The 20,586-nt window shown below is 40.9% G+C and overlaps 1 protein-coding gene across 1 annotated transcript in view; it reads right to left on the bottom strand.

The window, feature by feature from the left end:
- Window positions 1-393: 393 nt before the first annotated feature.
- Window positions 394-20,586, bottom strand: part of DAGLB (diacylglycerol lipase beta) — a 69,885-nt gene continuing 49,692 nt past the window's right edge. Inside the window, exons 10-15 of the mRNA XM_089674810.1 lie at window positions 15,681-15,761; window positions 14,426-14,553; window positions 7,019-7,087; window positions 6,859-6,931; window positions 5,161-5,411; window positions 394-1,652 (exon numbers count right to left, since the gene is read on the bottom strand). Coding sequence (XP_089530936.1) covers window positions 1,454-1,652; window positions 5,161-5,411; window positions 6,859-6,931; window positions 7,019-7,087; window positions 14,426-14,553; window positions 15,681-15,761 — 801 coding nt within the window. The 3' untranslated portion in view covers window positions 394-1,453. The remainder of the gene's footprint in view (window positions 1,653-5,160; window positions 5,412-6,858; window positions 6,932-7,018; window positions 7,088-14,425; window positions 14,554-15,680; window positions 15,762-20,586) is intronic.

The raw sequence follows: 20,586 nt of genomic DNA, 5'->3' as shown, positions 1-20,586 counted from the left end.
AAAAAAAAAAAAAGGGACAAACGGCTCTGGCATTGAAAGAAAAGGTGGTCATTGCTTACTGCCTACTGAAAATTCTGCCTGCCTGCCTGGCAGCCCCTAGTCTCAATATTTCCCGGCAGGCCCAGAAGGACACCCTAGAGAGGTCACCAATAGCAGTCTGAGTATTTCTCTGTCCAGATCCACAATGACCAGATTCCACCTAATACTAGCCTGGCTTCAGCAGAGTGACCTGTGATTGGTTACTATGGGATACCCCATTATGGATATGGTTTTCACAGTGTACACCCTCCCCCTTAGGTGTGCAGATGTCATACTGTAAGTGTATCATCACCCCTCTGAGCCCAGCATCAGGTGACATTTTTCATACATAAGAAAAACAAACATTGAAACTGGTTAGTAATAAGATGAGATCTCAAATGTCATTTTTACTTATCCTACAATGCATGTTTTTAGACACATTGTAGACTTGCAAGGTAAGTGCATCCCTTTTAAACAAACATCCTAAATACCAGAAGTGATGTTGGACCTGGTCATGTACCAGTTAAATATACACAAACTGTAAAATGTCAAACTGTATGCATTACAGACATCCCTGTCACACATATTTGGCTTGCTTACAAATCAAATACAACATTACTTACATACATACAATAAAATTAGGGAGGAGTTCATTGATGTGTCAGCCACATTTCATGGGTAGCTAAATGACAATAAATCACACCAGCAATTGGCCTGTAGGTCAATATACTCACCTCTTAAAAAAACAAACAAAAACAAAACAAAACAAAAAAACCCCACAATAAACAGAGAATATTGCATAGCAGACAGGTATAGGCCACTAACAGAGAACACCAGCAAATTGTTTTAGGTGGAGTAGTGTTTGGTGTACAACACACGACATTACTTTCTGTGCTCTCTTTTCTGCAAAAAGAACTCTTCTGCCATGTACATCTACCTCCACCCTGCTCTGCTTGTGTTACAAGACAGACAGAAGGATTCCCAAATAGAACAAAAGGCGCTAGTGACATGAAGCCTGAGCAGACAGAGCAAAGTGGAGGTGACAATGCTCAGAGCAGGACATTATACAGGATGACAGGCGTGAAATCAGGTAAACATTCATATCTAAACTCAAAACAAAATGCTTTTGTGAACTTCTTCTTTGAATGCAAAGGGCACACATTGTATAAGGTTTTATTATTGTTCTGTTTTGTTCATTATGCTTTAATTTTCTCTCTTAAAATAAGCAATATTTTCTTTATAAAATAAAATACAACTTGCATTTAAAAAAAAAAAAAGGCTGCAAAAGTCAGAACGGCTGGAGTTCCTTTGTTCTTCACCCCAATTCCTCTGAGGACCCTTATATATGAAGATTTTCAAGTCACAGTGTAGAACATCTTCATTACTTCTGTAGATCAGGAGAGTTAAGAGTCTTTGTGGACATAACCATCCTGGACTATATCTGATTGTTGTAAAAAGTCTGCTGGGGAGTCTGGCAGGAAGAACATCCGACTCTTTCCTGACAGAGGCTATTTAGTGCATTCAGTACAATGTCCGGCATGTGGTCTGTGATCATTCTGGGGCTGATATAAATACTGCTGAATGAAGTCTCCTTTGACCACCTTGCGCTATATTTGACATCAGAGAAACACAACCTGGAAGAGACACAAAACACATTTACCCACAAAGAGTGCACCAACCCAAGAAACTGCTATGTTGACAAACACTGCATATCTGTCATTCTGGACTCCAACCTATCCTTCCAGCCCCAAGTCCAATCTTTAACAAACTCGTGCAGACTCCACCTCCGCAACATCGCCAAAATACGCACGTTCCTAACCCCAGAAACCACTAAACAGCTCATCCACTCCCTCATATCACGACTCGACTACTGCAACTCCCTCCTCACTGGCCTGCCTCGCCGCTGGCTATCCCAGCTTCAGTCCATCCTGAATACGGCTGCCAGACTCATTCACCTTTCCAACCGCTCCGTTTCCGCCACCCCCCTCTGCCAATCCCTCCACTGGCTTCCGATTGCGCAACGGATCAAATTCAAAATCCTAACACTGACGTACAAAGCTGTCCACCATACTGCCCCGAACTACATCACTGACCTAATATCCAAGTACCGCCCAGCACGCACACTCCGCTCCTCACAAGACCTCCTTCTCTCTAGTTCCCTGGTCTCCTCCTCCCATGCCCGCCTCCAGGACTTCTCCAGGGTGTCACCCATCCTCTGGAACTCCCTGCCCCAACCCATCAGATTATCACCTACTCTCCTCTCCTTTAGGCGCACCCTGAAAACCCATCTGTTCAGGGAAGCCTACCCCACCCCCTGCTAACTTGGCGACCTCCTCCACTCTTCCTACCACTCCATCCCCCACAGCTATCTCCTCCTGTACCACTATCCCCACCCTCCTAGATTGTAATCTCGAAAGAGCAGGGCCCTCGATCCCCTCATGTTTTGCATTGTATTGGTATTGTTCTGTCACATGTTCTGTCCCCCTTTGTAATGTACAGCGCTGAGCGAACCATTGGCGCTTTATAAATACTGTATAATAATAATAATAATATCAACCTATCCTCATTTACACTTGTCTGTAAGCAGATGTATTTTTTTCCAGCATTTATTTATATAGAATGCACTACTTATCAGAGCATGAAGATTCTTCAGTATATGCAAAAACAGACCATATAAACTGTATGTAGATGGTGTTCCTGGATCAGTTTGATCTGAAGACCAATCAATATTAGTAAGGTGGTGATAACCACTCAGCCACCAACTTTGTCTGTCATTTGTGGTTTGTAAGATCTGCACAAGTCAAGCGGTCTACAGATTTTGATGACTGGAGTTTTCAATCATAGTCAAAAGTCTACTGACAGGGTGTGTTAATTGCTTTTTGTACTAAGACCAGATCACATGCAAGGATACAAAGCGGATGCCTAGGTGTAAAAAGAATCTTCCAGAGGTTAGATCACTACATAAAATCTGAGCACTAGCTAATCTGTTTGTATTTTTGACTGGTGCTCTTTCAGTTGGTAAGTTTACGGTCACTTTACACAATTTACAAGCCGACCTCAATGCACTGTTTAATTGGGCAACTATATGGCAAATGAGGTTTAATGTTGATAAAATGTAAGGCTATGGGAGTTCTGGTAGATCACAAGCTTAATAATGGCATGCAATGCCAAGTTGCGGTTTCTAAAGCGAGCAAAATCCTTTGTATTAAGAGAGGTATAGACTAGTACAAATCGTTAGCAACACCTCATCTGGAATATGCAGTTCAGTTTTGGGCACCAATTCACAAAAAGAACATTGGGGAACTGGAGAAAGTACAGAGAAGGGCAACCAAACTGATAAGAGGCATGGAGGAGCTCAGCTATGAGGAAAGATTAGAGGAACTGAGTTTATTCTTTAGATTGTACGCCCCTTGAGGGTTAGGCACTGATGTGAATGTACAATATATATGTAAAGCGCTGCGTATATTGACGGCGCTATATAAGTACCTAAATAAATAAAATTATCTCTTTAGAAGAGGATATTAAGGGGGAATATGATCAACATGTATAAATACATCAGTGGTTCATATAGTAAACTCGGTGTAGAGTTATTCACTTTAAAGTGGAACTTCACTCTCAAATCAACATTCACTATTTTTACTCCTTATGCTGCTAGCATTAGTAAATAGTTGGGAAAGTGTATTATTTTTACTTGTTTTAAACTTTTTTTTACGTTTCTTCAGCTAATTCCTTAATTTCTCAGTATAATAAAGCATGGAGACATGGCTGGATAGGCAAGTTTGCTTTGAATACGAACAATAGCGGAGAAAGGCAAGAGAGGAGCAGTGTATACAGTGACTGGCTGTCACTGTATGTCAGTGACAGTTTTTAAATGCAATTGCTGGGTTTTGTTTTCTTCACTATAGCTCAGAGAATCAGCTGTCACTTTCCCCAAGCTAAAAGAAACAAACATATTTCTTTTTAGTTTCTTTCCTGAGCTAAAAGAAACAAAAAGTTTCCTTTAGCTCCAGGAAAAGTGACAGCAATGGTGAAGAAGAAAAAAAAAAAAGCTGGCAATTGCATTTAAAAACCGGCAGACATATAGTGACAGCCAGTGAGGGAGCCTCTCTGTATACACTGCTACCTCTATGTATACACTGCTCCTCTCCTGCCTCCTCCTTGCACACACTGCCCCCCCTACAAAGAAATCATAAGTAAAAAAAAAAATAAAAAAATATATTTATATTTTTTCTACGAAAGTAGAAAAAAAAAAAAGCAATACGCAGACAGTTCGGTTTCGGTTCGATTTTCGACCACATGCATTTTTAATTTTCGGTATCGGTTTCGGCACCAGAATTTTCATTTCAATGCACCACTAATAAAGATGCTTAGAGATGTCAGCTCATGAATAACTTAAAGCTGAACTGGGTTAAAGTGATTCTAAAGTCTAAATGTTATTTTACCTTCCTGTATTTTCTCAGAGGAAACTGAAGGCAGCTGAGCCATATGCTTCTGCTGCTGTCAGTAAAACTCCTTTGTGGACTCACAACCTTGCTCGGGAGTGCGCATGCATGGCTGCCTTCCCAGCTCGCTAAGGAGGCACCCGGAGCAGGGAGTAGCTGGTGCCAATAGGGGACTGACAGAAGGACAGAGGGTGCTTTGTTACTGTAGAGAGAAGGTAAATATTTTTTTTATTTCCTTTTTTTCGAAGACTTTAATAACACTTTAAAACAGCGACCCTTAGAAGTGGCCCTTGGCTATAACTTATGGGTCTATTAGGGTGGCTACAATATATAGCCAATGTTCTATTTCTCTGCCCACTAAACAGGGCCAAAGCATTTCACATAGAATTTAAGACATATAAGATAGATAGAAAGAATGCAATGTATTATAAGTCTCTGCTACCTATGGTTCCTTTTATAAGGTACCAGGGAATCCTGCAGGTGAGCAAAAGAAAAAAAAAAAGAAAAAAAAAAGTAAAAAAAAACAATTATGTCAGACTTGTTTTTCCTTTGCTATTGACGATTTGGGTTTGTTTGTATCATCAGTTAGATCTTTCAAGACTGACAATATGTTTTAACATTTTAATTTATCTTGAGCTAACACTACTTAGTAAAGTGCTAGATTCTATGTACACCTGCACAATCAGGAACATGTACGTACCATCCCGATCGGTTTTCTTCTGTAATATGAATGATTTTTCCTGGAAGGTACAGAAGAGGGTGTCGTGGAGAATCTAGAGGGGAACCATCGGTTAAAGTATTATATGAAGATGACTTCTGGACCAAAAAGCTCTGTTCAGCCAGTAGAGGCTGTGACAGGGAAGCCAAGTTTCTTCCATCCAGTTCTGTTGGGAAGTTGTCTGGACTGCCACCGAATAATTCATACCAGCAACCACGCAGTAGGATCTGGTACTGAGAATAGAAAATCCCAAAAATAATTGTAATAATTAATTCAATATTTAAACCTTTACGCTAGATGCGTGCCCAAAATGAAATAAGCAATTATATCACCTTCTTAAACTATCAAAAAGCGTTGAATCATAAAAAATAATAAATGATAATACAAATCACTGCTTATATAAAACAAATAAAATATTTAATGTGAAAAATACCTTTCACAGTGGCGCTGTGAACACTAAACCAAAAACGTGCACACAAAATAAAAAAGTATAAAAAAAATGTCCTTATTAACATAAGTCCATCATATCAAGTAAGTGTCAAAAATCCCCGAAATAATTGTAATAATTAGACCACCACAATCACGCAAGACATTTTCAGTCTTGCCGGGGTTCAGGACTATCTAAGCAATTCTCTCTTTTTTGGGTACAGCATATACATTTTCTTACTCTAAATAAAAGTGTGAAAATGTGTTTTCAAGTAGTTATGTCCAATAGCTAGCAGTAAATCCTATAATGTAACAACACCTCCCCCCCACGTTATGTTGCTTTACCCTCAAAGCCTTCTTCAATGTTTTCTGTACTGAGACTCCAGAGTGGGGCCCTTGGGGATATATTGAAGAAAAAAAAAAAAAGAAAAAAAAGGAAAAAAAAAAAAAAAAAGGAAGGTCTGCATTGTAGCGCCCTTCATAACTTATTTTTTTGCAGAAGGTGATGAGCAATAGCAGCCTTTGTGTTGCACTCAAAGGTTTCCTTTATTGTTAAACTATCATGCATGACACTGTATGTACCTGGAAGCATTATTTCAATATATGCAGTCTTCAGGAGGGTAATGTAGAGCAGAACTCTTCATATGATCCAAGGGAATGATTAGAAGCATTGCCAGGTTTTTACGGTTATCTGGGACTCAGTTAGAAGATCTAGGGCTCCCTAACAAAGCTCTGATAGAGAGACTATCTGTCCTGATGTTTTACCAAACAGGAAGTGAGCATAAAACTCCAAAAGCAACAAAAACTAAATTAAAAACTTATATATAATTTTAGTTTTATTTTTAATATTTATTTATTTTTTATTTTATTTTTTTGCAGGCAGCCTAGAGGTCTCTACGGCTTTCACTGCTGTCTGTGCAGTCTAGTAAAACCACTGTCACTTTGACAGAAAGTGGCTGCACATACACCAATGAAACAGAGAAATTGGACTTTGCATCATTCTACCCAGCTATTCTCTCTCTCACCTTAGCACTGTACAGTCAAGCACAAGCATTCTCACCAGAAATTTAAATTTCATCTGGTATGCAGGGAAATGGAAAATTCATTCAAAGTAATGACTACAGGTAGTACAAAATAAAGCTGAACATTTTCACTACATATAGGCATAAACTGGATGGGGATTTTTTTTTTTACCTTGTACTAAGCAATTCAGAATGTAGCCATTTGTAAAAGGCATAACCAAAGCTTACATACCTTGGGCCGGTTACAGTTGACCACCATCCTTAGTATTCGGTTTTTCAAGTCTTCCATGTTAGGTAAACTCAATCTGTGCAGAGGAAGGTAGCAATCAAGAGATGAAATCATACAACATGTGTATGAAGCATGGAATGCATCTGCAGAGTTGGGTACCTACCTTGGTACAAGATCTTTACCCAGTATTATGGAGATAATGAAACTTTGTGAATATTCAGCAAGAGTTTTGCTAGACAAGGAAATAAAAATTAAAGTTATTTTTTAAATCACACAGACTTACCAGATCAGATTAAAATGGCCTCTAATCAACACTTAAAACACAATATAAGCAAAATATCCTACTTAAAGGGTAAGTCCACCTTTACACAAAATTTACCTAACATTCCCCCATGTACCACAGTATCCCCAATACATTAAAATGCTGTGCTCTATTTCCCAAACAAATGCTCACCTCTTCACCTGCTATCATTGTCCTTCCCAAACAGACCTGCAGATGGCAGGATGCACCCAGCACAAGCGCTTCTGACTTATCTCCCCATATATGCTGTCTGTTCTCCTTTATTCGCAAAAATGCTAATCTGCAAGACAGCATGGACTGTGGCCGGGAGTGCTCATTTGTGGATTTTCGAGGCCATGCATCCTGTTATCTGCAGGATGAATTAAAGAAGACAATAGTGTCAGCAGCTGAAGAGGTGGGCATTTGCTTGGGAGAGCAAAGCACTTAGAAATACAGGTGTACCTTGGTTTACGAATTTAATGCGTTCTCGGGATGTTGCATAAAAAAAACAAACCAAAAAAAACAAAAACAAAATGCGGTTTCCCATAGGAATGCATTGAAAACCAATTAATCCGTTCCGGAGGTCAGAAAAAAGTAAAAAAACAAAAGTCGCTGTCACTATAGGCCAGTTTTTAAATGTAATTACCACTTTTTTTTTTCTTCACTATAGCCCAGAGAATCAGCTGTCACTTTCCCCCCAGCTAAATTAAAGAAAGTTTCCTTTTAGATTATTTCCCTGAGTTAAAAGAAACAATGTTTCCTTTTAGTTTGTTTCCTGTGATAAAAGAAAAAGTATCCTTTAGCTCCAGGGAAAGTGACAGCTAATTCTGTGAGCTATAGTGAAAAAAAAAAAAAAAAGCTGGCAATTGCATTTAAAAATCAGCACCAACATACACTTTGTATTGCGAAAAAAATTTGTAAATCGAGGCATTATTTTCAATGGATTTTCATTCGGAAACCAAAAATTACATTAACCGAGGCGTTCATAAACCAAGGTACACCTGTAATGGGGTGTGTGGGGACCCCAGTGGGATGTGTGTGTAAAGGTAACATTTACGATGGGTGTATTGTCTTTACAGGGTTTCTCTTTTTCCAGGTAAACATTTAAAAAGACAAGCTTGATGTAAATAGCCTTAGTGGAGCTTGTATGGGGCTGAGCAGCAAGTTAAGCATTTGTATTTTCTGAAGTTTGTATCCTGACGTTTAATGCTTTTAATGCATTCAATTAGCACTTTACATGCTAGGGGGCTTAAAGATAAGTGGCACTTCCAGAGCTCTTGTTTGCAGAGTAGTAATGGTGACTCAATGTGGGGTGGCGGGGGCAGGGTCAGACCACTGTTCTTTCAAGGAGAACGGTGGTCTTTAGATGCAGCCTCTGGATTTGTAGTTTTTTTTTTTTTTTAATTTTCAGAGCTGCACCAGCAAAAATCAACAGTAAGCCATTAGCCACATGGAACTCTGGTTCACCATTTGATGGTGCAACAACTTATAGTAAGAAATACAAAGACTATTGCTGTCTTCTCTCTTTGATATTACAGATACAATATGCTGCTCACAATATACACTACATTGCCAAAAGACACCCCTCTAAATCATTGGATTCAGGTGTTCCAAGCACCTCCACTCCACAGGTATATAAAATCAAGCACCTAGGCATGCAGACTGCCTCTACAAACATTTGTGAAAGAATGGGTCGCTCTCAGGAGCTCAGTGAACTCAAGCGTGGTACCGTGATAGGTTGCCACCTGTGCAATAAGTCCATCTGTGAAATTTCCTTGCTACTAAATATTCCACGGTCAACTGTTAGTGGTATTATAACAAAGTGGAAAAACTGGGAACAACAGCAACTCAGCCAAGAAGTAGCAGGCCACGTAAAATGACAGAGTGGGATCAGCACATATTGAAGTGCACAGAAGTCACCAACTGCCAGCAAAGTCAATAGCTAAAGACTTCCAAACTTCGTGTGGCCTTCAGATTAACACAACAGTGTGCAGAGAGCTTCATGCAATGGGTTTTCATGGCCGAGAAGACTCTAGAGCAGTGGAGACGTGTTCTCTGGAGTGACGAATCACACTTCCCTGTCTGGCAATCCAATGGACATGTCTGGGTTTGGCGGTTGCCAGGAGAACGGTGCTTGCCTGACTGCACTGTACTAAGTGTAAAGTTTGGTGGAGGGGGGATTATGGTGGGGAGTTGTTTTTCAGGGGTTGGGCTTGGCCCCTTAGTTCCAGTGAAGTGAACTCTTAAGGCATCAGCATAGCAAGACATTTTGGACAATTTAATGCTCCAAACTTTGTGGGAACAGTTTGGGGATGGCCCCTTCCTGTTGCAACATGACTGCACACCAGTGCACAAATGAGAGAGTTTGGGGTGGAGGATGTTGACTGGTCTGCACAGAGTCCTGACCTTAACCCGACAGAGTACCGTTGGGATGAATTAGAGCAGAGACTGGGAGCCAGGCCTTCTCGTCCGACATCAGTGCCTGACCTCACAAATGCGCTTCTGGAAGAATGGTCAAACATTCCCATAAACAGACACACTGCTAAACCTTGTGGACAGCTTTCCCAGAAGAGTAGAAGCTGTAAGTCCGTAGGGTTCAGTATTGAGTTGGTCCACCCTTTCCAGGTATAAGACTGGGATGCCATTAACCACTTGCCCTCCGGAAGATTTACCCCTTTAATGACCAGGCCATTTTTTGCTAATCGGCACTGCATTATTTCAACTGGTAATGTGCGTTCATGCAACGCTGTACCCAAACGAAATCTATGTCCTTTTTTTCATACAAATAGAGCTTTCTTTTGGTGGTACTGATCACCAATGAGTTTTTTATTTTTTGTGATATAAACGAAAATAGACCAAAAATTTTGAAAGAAAGCCCGATACTTTTTAGTTTCAGTTATAAAAAATATTCAGTAAACTCAGTTAGTCATAAATTTAGGCCAAAATGTATTCTGCTACATGTGTATGGTAAAATAAAAATCTCAATACACGTATATTAATTGGTTTGTGTTATAGCATCTATAAACTATGGTATATATATTGGAATTTATGCAGCTTCTGACTTCCTATCACATTTCTTGGGGAGCTTAAATACCAAGGCAGTACAAACCCCCCCAAATGACCCTTTTTTGGAAAGTAGACACCCCAAGGAATTTGCTGAGAGGCATGTTGAGTCAATGGAACATTTTATTTTTTGCCACAGAAGTTTGGAAAATGACAATTTTTTTTTTTATTTTTTTTTTTTACACAAAAGTTGTCAGTTAAATGAGATATTACCTATGCATTCCATGGGTATATGTGGAAGAACACACCAAAACACATTTTTCTACTTCTCCCAAGTATGGAGATACCACATGTGAGACTTTTTGGCAGCCTAGCCATATACATGCCCCCAAAATCCAATTATCACCAACAGGCTTGCAAAGGGCATATTTCCTCATATTACTTCCCCACTACCCATCACAGTTTCAGAAGTCCTAAAATGCCAGGATAGTACAACCCCCCCCCCCCCCCCAAATGACCCCTTTTTGGAAAGTAGACACCCCAAGGAATTTTATAAGAGGTATGGCGAGTATTTTGCAGATATTTTTGTCACAGGGTTTTGAAAAAGAATAAAAGAAAAAATACATTTTTGTTTTCTTTCTTCATTTTCCATAAACTTGTGGCAACAATTGAGATCTGCAAAACACTCACCATGCCTCTTAGCAAATACCTTGGAGTGTCTACTTTCTAAAAAGGGGTCATTCTACTATCCTGGCATTTCAAAGCCAACATTAGAAGCCTATGCCATACATCACCCATTTTTCTAACCACTTGAAGAACAAGCCTTTTGTGACACTTTTTGTTTACTTGAAAAAACAGTTTTTTTTGCTAGAAAATTACTTTCAACCTTTTGGGTGAGCGGCGATGTATTGTTGTGCATATAAAATTCCTTTGGCCCACAATCAATTCACACAAATCTTCTGTGAAGCAGAGGGGCTAAACATTAGTGCTGGCAGCAAAAGAGGATGATTCTGCTTACACTGTGTTTTTTGGGATACTATATAAAGGTGGCACTAGTATAGTTTGGTTCGTGATCAATATATTGATCTGTACAAACACTATATTAGTAATGGCAGTGATCAGCGACCTATAGCATGAGTGTGATAGTGTGTGGCCAATCTAACGCTAGCTGACCCTGCCTGGGAGGGGCGCTAACTAACCCTGACACTATCTAATTTCACTAGTGGCAGTAATACAGGGATCAGTGAAATAGTCTATATACGGACACTGTACCAATGGCACTGGCTGGGTGATGGGGTGATCAAAGGGTTAATTGGGGCAATCAAATAGTTAAATGTACTAATTAACGTGTGCGTGTAAAATATAGTGTTTTTACATTTTACAAGCCTTGTTCATTCTTCTTTCCCTGGACGATATAGGGGGCAGCGGGGGGCCCACGCATGCACACACAGAAACAGAAAGCGACATAATATTACGTAGCTTTGCCTGCCCAGAGATGCCACTCACCTGCACATTGTTGGCAGGCGGGTGGCAAGATGTTAAAAAAAAAAAAATGTCTTTCAATTTTTTTTAAACATTTTTTATTTTATTTTTTTAAACAACTATTTTTCTGTTTTTTTTTTTTTAAATACTTTCATCAGAGTAATGCAATGTTACCATAGTAATGGTATGGGGGATGATCAGGGATTTTGTTTTACACTTTGCATTGCTGGAGCAATAGAGATCATTGAAGGTTGCTTTGAACCACCAGGAATGTGTTAATGACAGTTCATTAGAATAATGATCTGCTGTGATTGGCCCCATGTGTCATGTAAGAGCTGTGCACCAATCACAGCTCTCCAGGAACAGAAGCAAAGCTTTTATGAATCAGATTGATTCATAAAAGCTTTGTTGTCATTGTGATCGCAAAGCGAACATATGACCACCGAGTCCCGATGACCGGGATTCTCATTCTGCGGTGTCCGGTGGACACAGCAGACGTGGGGAGGTACGGTTGCGTGCCCACAGCACCCCTCAGTGTTGACAAAAGACCAGTGACATATGGTTACATCCCTGGTCCTGTAGACATTGCGCGCAGGAGGCCCGAAAGTGGTTAAACTTCATGTGTGTATAAAGCAGGCGTCCCCATATTTTTGGCAATATAGTGTATATATGTCTCAATATGGTCTAGCGGATATAAACAACCAAAAACTCATATGTACCGTTAACTGATGTTTTACTATCTCGGTATAGGATACAAAACTATAGAATATGGTTGTATATGGACTGTGTTCACGAACATCAAAAAATATTGTGTGGTTTACAGTATGTTTATATATGCTATATGATTTAAAAAAAAAAAAAAAAAAAAATCCTCTGCAAGGCAATAGCACAATGTGCTAATATGCATACTAGCACATTATGAAATACTTACCTTAGAACAAGTCCTATAGTAGTCCACTCTAACCACTGACAGGGCTTTCACCTTCTCCTTCTGGGGTCTTCCTTCTGAGTTTGCTTGCTCCAGGTCCTTTGAATGGTTGAGCCATGATGTCACTTCCACGCATGCACACGGGAGTCACTGTTTATGGCACACAGCTTTGAAGGGACAGCATACCCGGCAGGGATGGCATACCTTCAGAGCGCATGCGCCGGTGACGTCATACACTGTGAATATCTCCCAAACACTGCAAGTTTAGGAGATATTTACTGTACCTACAGGTAAGCCCTATTATAGGTTAACCTGTAGGTACAACTTCAAAAGCAGAGTTAACTACCGCTTTAATACAACAAACAAAAAACAATCCAAAACAATTAAAATACCTCCACTGGCCCTACGGGTTTTAATTGTTTTTAGCCCTTGGAATTTATGATTAAAAAAAGAAAAGTGACATGCCGCGAATGCCCTGAATTTAGTTTTCTTGGACTACTGTATTGGACACCTACTTACCAGGACCAACAAGACTCACAGCTGTGATTTTACAGAGGTCAGAATTGTAGGATCTCCAAGGACAATCTCTTCAATATGCATGAGTCTCAGCTTCCTGCAGAGTATGGGCTCGTTCACATGGGGTGCTTTACTGCAGGCTCTGTGCAGGTCTGTACTTTCCAAGGACAGGGATGCACAGGTGTTGCGTTCATCCCCGTTCCGGCATCCCATTACTTTCTAATGGGACATATGGCTGCACAGACACAGCCACCATGTTCTAGCAGTTGCATATCCCAAAATCAATGAAAGGGACGCCTGCACAGGAATTAACCTGTCCTGGGAGAACATGGTCCTGCACAGGGCCTGCAGTAAAGCACCCAACGTGAATGAGCCCTTACTCTGATTGGTTAGGACAGTGATCAATCACTGTGCAGCCTGCCCATGTGTTTACTTTCTCTTCTGGATGGAGAGAAATAGGTCAGTGCCAGGGTTAGTGTAGTGTAAAGTCAAAAGGGGTCAAAGGCCAAGATCAGGACCAGTATATTTTGGGTAGGATTTTTTTAAAAAGCATTTTTTTAAATTCGTGTCAGTGTGTTTTATGTAGGTTCTGAGTTTTTTAAAAACAAAAAAAAAAAAGGAAAATGAGCACCAAGTAACCTACATATGTCTGGTATTGCTCCGATCATCAGAAGCTGGAGATATTTATTTTAGGTTTTTTTTTTGTTTTCACTATCTTTGCGCAGTTTTCCTTTGATAAAATAAAATCAGGAGATAATCATTGCCATTTACCACCAAAAGAAAGTCCGATTCGTTCTGCAAGAAACTAGGTATAATCCACCTGGATACACAAAGTAGTTGCGATTAAAAAATTGTGTTCAGGCATTAACATTTGTTTTACCCTCAGTCACTAAGGGGTTAAAAGCACGCATCTAATTTACATGTGATTAAGGCCATGAGGCTGTCTTAGAGCGAGCCAATATTTTTTTTTTGGTCTGGGTACCTGGTTTAGGTTTATAGCAACACCTACCGTCCCCAGGTGGGGAATTTTCCCTTAATTTCTGCCTTCCTAATAAATTAGAAAGACTGCAATGAAACAGAAAAAATAGGTTTCTGAGATTTCCTGCACCTCTTCCCCTGATGGTGACATGCTAGGTGTATCAAACAGCTAGATGCAGAACAGTTAGTCCTTATTCTGCCTACTGCCTCACCCAAATAATCCCCACACAAGATGGGGGGGGGGGTAATGTGGAAAATAAAATTTTAAAAATAAGTCATGAGTTTGATGTATTATGCGGACAAATCCTGATACAAATCATTAGGTACCTTTAATGCACATTTTACTCCTTACTACACAGGTCAACAGAAAAATGGATTCTTACCTCAGCAGGCCCCCTGGTGGAGAAAATGCATAGCATTTCAGGGTAGGAAATGAACTTCGAAGCATTATTGCCAATAGAGCAGCAGCTCCAGCTCCTAAGCTATGTCCTACGATGACCAGCTTGTATTCCTGTAGGAAAAAGGTGTGAAAGACTTCTACAGAAGATAAAAAGAACATTATGTTTCCAGATAGGAGGGTGCACAGCATCCAAAAGGAATTTGAAAAGGAAACATGTCACTTTTCCCATTCACTGTGGTCCCCTACTCGGTCAGAACTGTGGGTCTAAACCACATGCAAGCTCTATGTAAAAGCTTACATAGGGTCAATTATCTCCTCCCCTCCTTTAGGTGATGATGCTCTGACCTAGAAATTCCCTTCCTGGGAAAGGGGGAAAGGAAGGTCACATGTTTCTTCCATCTACAAATGATCTGAGAGCACCATGAATCTGGTAACGGGGGGGGGGGGGGTGCTTTTGACTAGAACCTGTTATTTTAGCCAGAAACACCGACATAAAACCTTAATTCATATCCTATTTGCACTCCCACCTTGTCGACCAGAAGAGGGTTGAGAATTCCTGTGATCATGGTCTTGTGACATGCCTGTTTTATGCTGCAGTTCTGTAAATGCAGTATATTTAATTTGTATATACTTAGGAAAATATTTATTGTGCAATCTGATGCACACTGGTTTTGCCTTTTTTTTAGTTCCGTGCACGTCAGTCTGACATATATTTAAAGTTTGCAAGGACTGACCGTTAGAGTGAGCTCAATCCAATTTCAATGCTTGTGGTTTGATAAAGGATCACATATAGCAAAAGTATGTCCAAATTTGGCTAAATTAGCTCACTGGGGCTAAGGCAGAACTCCAGGGTAATAATGCAGAGGTGAAAAGGTACACTGCAAATTTCAACTCTGTATTAAAAAATGCTCCAAGAATGTTTTTTCTTCTACTAAATTGAGCCTACCAGAACACTTTGTTAAGTACTGTATTAGGACTTAATTCAATATGAGTGGAGAGGGAGCTTGACATAATTTGCCTTCAGCAAATCTCAACTTATCTGTTATACAAATGACCGTTAATATCCAGAACAATGTTGGAATTTAGTACACCATTGTACCGCAGCTCAATTTTTTTCATACAGAACACACACGTTCACTTTTTTGCATCTTGGTGTCAGGTATGAAGATCTAATACTGGTAACAGAGAAGAAGAAAAATTGGATTGTGGACATTATTAGGGGGCAAAGAAATACTTACTGGTGCAATTGTGAAGGCTTGATTCAATATGCCATCATTTATTAATCTTCTATATATGTAAGTTGCAGCTTGACATATGCCCTGGGAAAGAAAAATTATGTATGCAGTTAACTTGCCATCATTTGGTAGAAAGTTTAGCCTGATATCATTTCAGAAATTCTCTCTAGGATAACTGTTAATGGCCCGTTTACATAGTAATAAAAATTTACCGAAACCAAACAATGGCTCTTACAATTGCTAGGAAAAAAAAATAAAAAATCACATAATCAGACACAGTGTATTAATGGAATCCCCTTCATACAACAACTTTGATCCTAAAACTGATCTGGGACATGCAGTATGGCAGAAAACAAGAGCTTCATGGGAAGAACATACAAGAACACAGGCTTTAAGTACCGTCTTTCCAGCACAAGGACCAGACCAGGAGGACTTTTATATACAGTACAACCGCTGAGCATGGATTAAAGTAAATCTGTCAAAAGCCCACAGGATGCCAATATATTATGAAAATACATGCCCAGAGATTTCCTTCAGTAAAAACTGCAACAGAAAACCATCAGTAGATCCAAAGAAGTAGACAACTGTGGGTTGAGGCGCATCTTTATAACCTTGTCCCCCACCCAACTCCTAACCCCTATTAAAAGGATAAGTTCACCTTTCGTAACATGTTACGTGTTACACTGTTCAGGGTCTAACATGTAACATGTTACGGATAGACCGGCCCCCACTTACCCCTGATCCCAGTTGTGACAGCTAGCTGGGGATCTTCTCCCTCCTGCTATCTGTCACAATTTAAAAAAATAAATAAAATTGGGGCTGAGCGGGGCTCCGTCCGCATCACTCATGCACAGTATTCTGTGATTAAGAGCACTAAAAGTTCCAACAGCCTTTGTGGCTGTTGGCTTGTAGTTCTCAATGAACTACCACAGCGCTGTGGAGCCCCGTGGTAGTTCATTGAGTCTTCCTGTCAGTTGTATCTACTTGCCTGTACGGGAACACAGATACAAGGACAGGTCAGAGGGAGACCTGCATGGCAATGCTTTACAGAAACAAAAAATAATAAATGCATTTTTACCTGCAAAGAAAAAAAAAAAAAAGTGCATTTACAATTTTTTGTTAAAAGGTGAATGTATCCTTTGTTATTCAGCGACTCCACCCATCACAACAGGAAGACATGAAAGGCAGATCACACAGGAAAACAACATATTTAGCTAGCTATACCTCTGGTTGATATGAACTAGACAGGACTGCATCAGCCCCTGGCTTCATGCATATCTTCCTTGTCCTAGTTCCTGACTATGTTTCTGTGCACTAGGAGGTTTTGGTGTTAATTTTGCATGTTTCACAATCCTGCAATGTAAAATAAATTAAAGGGGGCATGGTCTAGCCCAGGGGTGGGCAAACTTTTTGACTTGAGGGCCGCAATGGGTTCATATATTGGACCCGGGGGCCGGACCCATAGTAATTCATCCCCCATATAGTAATTCATCCCCCCTATAGTAATTCATTCCCCCTATAGTAATTCATCCCCCCTATAGTAATTCATCCCCCCATAGTAATTCATCCCCCATATAGTAATTCATCCCCCATATAGTAATTCATCCCCCATATAGTAATTCATCCCCCATATAGTAATTCATCCCCCATATAGTAATTCATCCCCCATATAGTAATTTATCCCCCATATAGTAATTCATTCCCCATATTGTGTCAATTCACTTACCTTTGCTCCGCGCGTTCCTCTCGCCGTGTTCCCGCGCCGTTTCGGTCTTCAGGGCGGACTGTGAGAGGAGCCTGGCTCCCCTCACGTTCGTCACGCTGCCCCGCCTACATCCTGACAGCCAATGTTTGCCACGCTCCGTGGGCTGGATTAAAAGGTCCGCCGGGCCGTAGTTTGCCCATTGCTGGTCTAGCCACAAGAGCTCTGGAGCCCAGGGATTTTTCTATCTACTGATACTGGTTAACTTAAAACCTCCAAGATCGGAAACAAATCTGCAGAGTATCCTAGCATCCTGAACACTGCAGGACACGGGCACACAATTCAGCCATACCATTTCTGAGCTATTCTGATCCCAGCATGTGGATATGTACATGCCTTCTCAGACCTCAGCACCCTGCTCTCCCAGCAGTGGCTCTGAACTTGAAACACATGCCCATCATGCGAGGGATAGTACTTACCTATATGCAGACCAGCTTCCGCATCAGAAAGACCTTCAGGCAGTGGCATCTGACATGAAAATGACGGATATAAGAGGAACTGCCACTAGCGGCAGTGGGGAAAAAAAAAAACCCAAAAAAAACAAAATCGGCATAGCAAGATGTAGCTATACACTAAGTACAGCAGGTGCCTAAATCCCATGTGTTGCATATCATGAAAATGCATAGACATCTGGAAGACTTGGACAATAGTGGACGCAGACACAACCTCTGGATACGAGGCATACAAGAAGGGGGAGGAGCCTGCACAGCTTGAACTCACAATTGTTGCGATCCTTAAGGATTTACATGACAGACCTCCGGAATCCCCACTGAGTTAGAGCAGGGGTGCTCAACCTGTGGACATGGCCATCAGAGCCCTCTGATGTGGCCCTCAAACTGAATACAGGAGTTTTGGTGACTTTTAGAAAGTGCACCACACCCACAAGATAGACTGCAAAACGCAGATAACCAGCAGGTAAGCCACAAGTGCACTGTGCTGCACCTGTGGCGCAGATAAACTGCAGCACATCAGTGTGAAAGAACCTTATAGTGGGCTCAGAACCGTAAGGTCTTGTTTACATTTGCGGGTTGGGGGGGTGGTTTTTACCACCACCCCCAAACCACTGGTGTAGCACCCCGGGCCACAATGGCAACCCCGCCCCATGCTCCAGAGGGTCCGTGCGGCCTTCCTGTCACATTTAGTTTTACATTTGGACAGAAGAGTCAGTCAGTGGGGGTGGCATTTACAGGAACCAATCGTCTCCATTTTCCTCCTACAACTGCTGAAGACCAGCTTCTCCTCCTCTCTCTCCCACTGGCATTCAGCTGTTGCAGGAGGAAAATAGCTAGAGAGATTACATAGGGTGCGGAGACCCGGAGGTTGGAACAGTGAGCCAACATGAGACATGGTGTGTTGCTTCAGGAGTTTCATGCTAGGGACTGGTCACACCAGATGCAGACCAATACATTTTTAATCTGCATCAAACACACATGCACAGTGTTTTTTGTATGAAACACATCTGGAACACAGCAAAAAGCATGTAAACACAATGGAACACATGTAAATGCTCCAAAAATGCACTGTAACACACACTGTCCAGAGATTCTTTTAGGTTTACAAAAAAAAAAAAAAAAAAAAAAGCACTGGAACACATTGAAAACACATCAAAAACGTGTATACGCATATGCAAAAAAACACCCAGAATGCAGAAATTGTGGTGTCAATCAGACCTAAGAAGAAATCCTGTGGGAGGCTCGTTGTGAGTACATCTCCTTTAATGGAATTGAACTACAGATGATATTTCAGAACTTAACAGTATCCTACAGCACAGATGGGTGTTGCACCCTCTGCTCAACATCCTACAAGCCAGAGCAATTCTATACTGATTTCCATTCTGTTTGACTGCCTCCGCAGCAGGGTATACGGCTCACTTAAGAACACCCAATGACCTATCTCCTTTTGGCAAACTCCTGAGGTTACCTCTCGTGGAACTCCCAGATTGTTATGGTATTTCCACCACCTAGAACCCTGGCTGGATGTGTCCCCAGGGCGTGCGCAGAGACCACAGCAACAAAGGCCCTGATGTCGTAAATCTGCTCCCTCCAGCTCCCCACCCAGACCAGGAGTCCGGATACTTGCAATGGCTCAAGCAGTGTTGTCCTTTGCTGGGTACTGGTTGAATCTGTCTTTATGTTTTATTTATGGCTTGTCATCTTACGAAGCCGATTTAATGGAAGATTCATGGACACTAGAACTGGATAGATCTGGAAAGAGCTCCCGTAACTCCCTGTCGGTTCTCTGCCTTGGCTAGCCCATCAAAAAATTACCAAGGGCAGTTATGGAACACCCCCTAATAGACCTGACCCTGAGAAGCTTTGAATTAGCCTGTAGGATACTATTCATATCATTGTCACTGGGCCCTCTCACTCCAGTTCGGCTTAACTGAGACTTCCCAAACCATGAGTCTCTAAATTTCTAGACCAAGATATGGCCACACCCTAATGTCGTTTCTTCCATGGGGATAGGTTTTTAGATCACACAGCGGATTCTGACCTCTCAAAAACAAAGTATTTTCCCTTCAGGAATTACGTTCAGGTTAAGTATTTCTTAAACAATTCATTTTTCAGGCATTATTATTTTTCAAGTCCCCTCACTCCCTTTGAGTCCTTCTGTATGGAGAAACCATTTGATCTTATTAATATATGCCTGTATGTTTAGTGAACAACTTGATAAATATGGAGCAGCGTGTGCAGCCTTGGACAAGGACTTGGATACTGAGCTATTGGAGAAGGACTGTGAAGTCATTAAAACTGTAATACATGAGGGATCCTTAAATATCAGAATTCAGGAAAACCATTATAAAATCCATTCCCCGTGGTACAGGGCACCAATCCTGCTACACAAAATTTCCCCCTCAATTTCCAACCGTTGCTGGAGATGCAGTGTGGAGGAAGGTAATATGCTATATACTATTGTGGATGTCTCTACACTGATTTTTTGATTACATCCTGACTCAGTATTTACTGCACCTTTCCTCTTTACCTGTTCAAAGGTATTGCAAAACTCTGGTGATGCACATGATTAATACAGCTAGATTATGCATTCCCATAGGCATTCAAAACAAGTCCCTTCTCTCACAGAATGGTTTTCTAAGATCATCCACATAGCTAAGATGGAAGAACTGATCCATATCTCAGGACAGATATA

Source organism: Staurois parvus, unplaced genomic scaffold (genome assembly GCF_062004578.1).
Source record: "Staurois parvus isolate SC_StPar_1 unplaced genomic scaffold, SC_StPar_1.0 ptg000152l, whole genome shotgun sequence".
In the NCBI taxonomy this organism is placed as follows: Eukaryota; Metazoa; Chordata; class Amphibia; order Anura; family Ranidae; genus Staurois; species Staurois parvus.
This window is presented reverse-complemented; position numbering and strand designations above follow the sequence as displayed.